General features: G+C 37.8%; 1 protein-coding gene across 5 annotated transcripts in view; it reads left to right on the top strand.

Moving 5' to 3' along the window:
• LOC106879649 (protein boule-like) overlaps positions 1-858 on the top strand; it is a 94,327-nt gene extending 93,469 nt beyond the window's left edge. For 3 of the 5 annotated variants that reach the window (XM_052977200.1, XM_052977199.1, XM_014929313.2), the window contains one exon: positions 315-858. In XM_052977200.1, the coding sequence (XP_052833160.1) occupies positions 315-827 (513 nt within the window). In that variant the 3' untranslated portion in view covers positions 828-858. The remainder of the gene's footprint in view (positions 1-314) is intronic. The other 2 variants (XM_014929314.2, XM_014929310.2) reach the window with 1 other exon arrangement.

The following is an 858-nucleotide window of genomic DNA, read 5'->3' as shown; positions in this document are numbered from 1 at the left end:
TCATTGTTCTTTTTGGCTCGTTTATTATCTGAGATAATTTGTTTTCACTTTATTGTTTCTAAAATAAAATCAATTATATACATTTATATACATTCAAATAACTTTACATAATTATACCCTCTTAATTAATTAAATGTCTATATTATTATTATTATTATTATTATTATTATTATTATTATTATTATTATTATTATTATAATGTATAGCTGTATATATATACATACATAAAATACTATATATATATGTATATGGTAGATTTGAGTCTTGCTTTGTTTACTGCGAGCATGCTTGTTTTGTTTGTCTGCTTTGACTAGGAATGTGCATTGTTTCAGGGCACTATGGCGGCAGTTGCCAAGGAGACGTTGCCCTGCAGCAGTGGTGGCGGAGGTAACATCCACCACATGTATGTTACTGACCTTCCTAGCACTAGTGAGCAGCAACCTCAACGCCCTCTTCCTACTCTTCCTCCGGTGACAGCTACAGCAAACCCATTGTACTCGGTACACACCACTTCACAACTGAAAACACAATTGCCACCACCTCCTACTATACCGTTGTCTATTAAGGCCACAACCTATCGAAAACCACTGGCAACTGCTCCTCCTCGCCGCTCCTATAGCAGTCCAACACTTTTGGTCAAACACGGCCACAAAGTCCAGAGGCTCATGGCCAAAACATCTACCGGACCGATACGCACTATTTTACAAAAATCAGACTCTGACGTGACTGTAGAAGGAGCCCTCTCACATAGCCATTTAACATCATCTTCCCCCGTCATGAATAAAAGCAAGGCGTCACAAATTGTAAGTGCATACGAGGCTTTCTGAGGCATCTGGCTCGAAAAAAAAAAAAAAAAAA

This window comes from Octopus bimaculoides, chromosome 27 (genome assembly GCF_001194135.2).
Source record: "Octopus bimaculoides isolate UCB-OBI-ISO-001 chromosome 27, ASM119413v2, whole genome shotgun sequence".
Lineage (NCBI taxonomy): Eukaryota > Metazoa > Mollusca > Cephalopoda > Octopoda > Octopodidae > Octopus > Octopus bimaculoides.
This window is presented reverse-complemented; position numbering and strand designations above follow the sequence as displayed.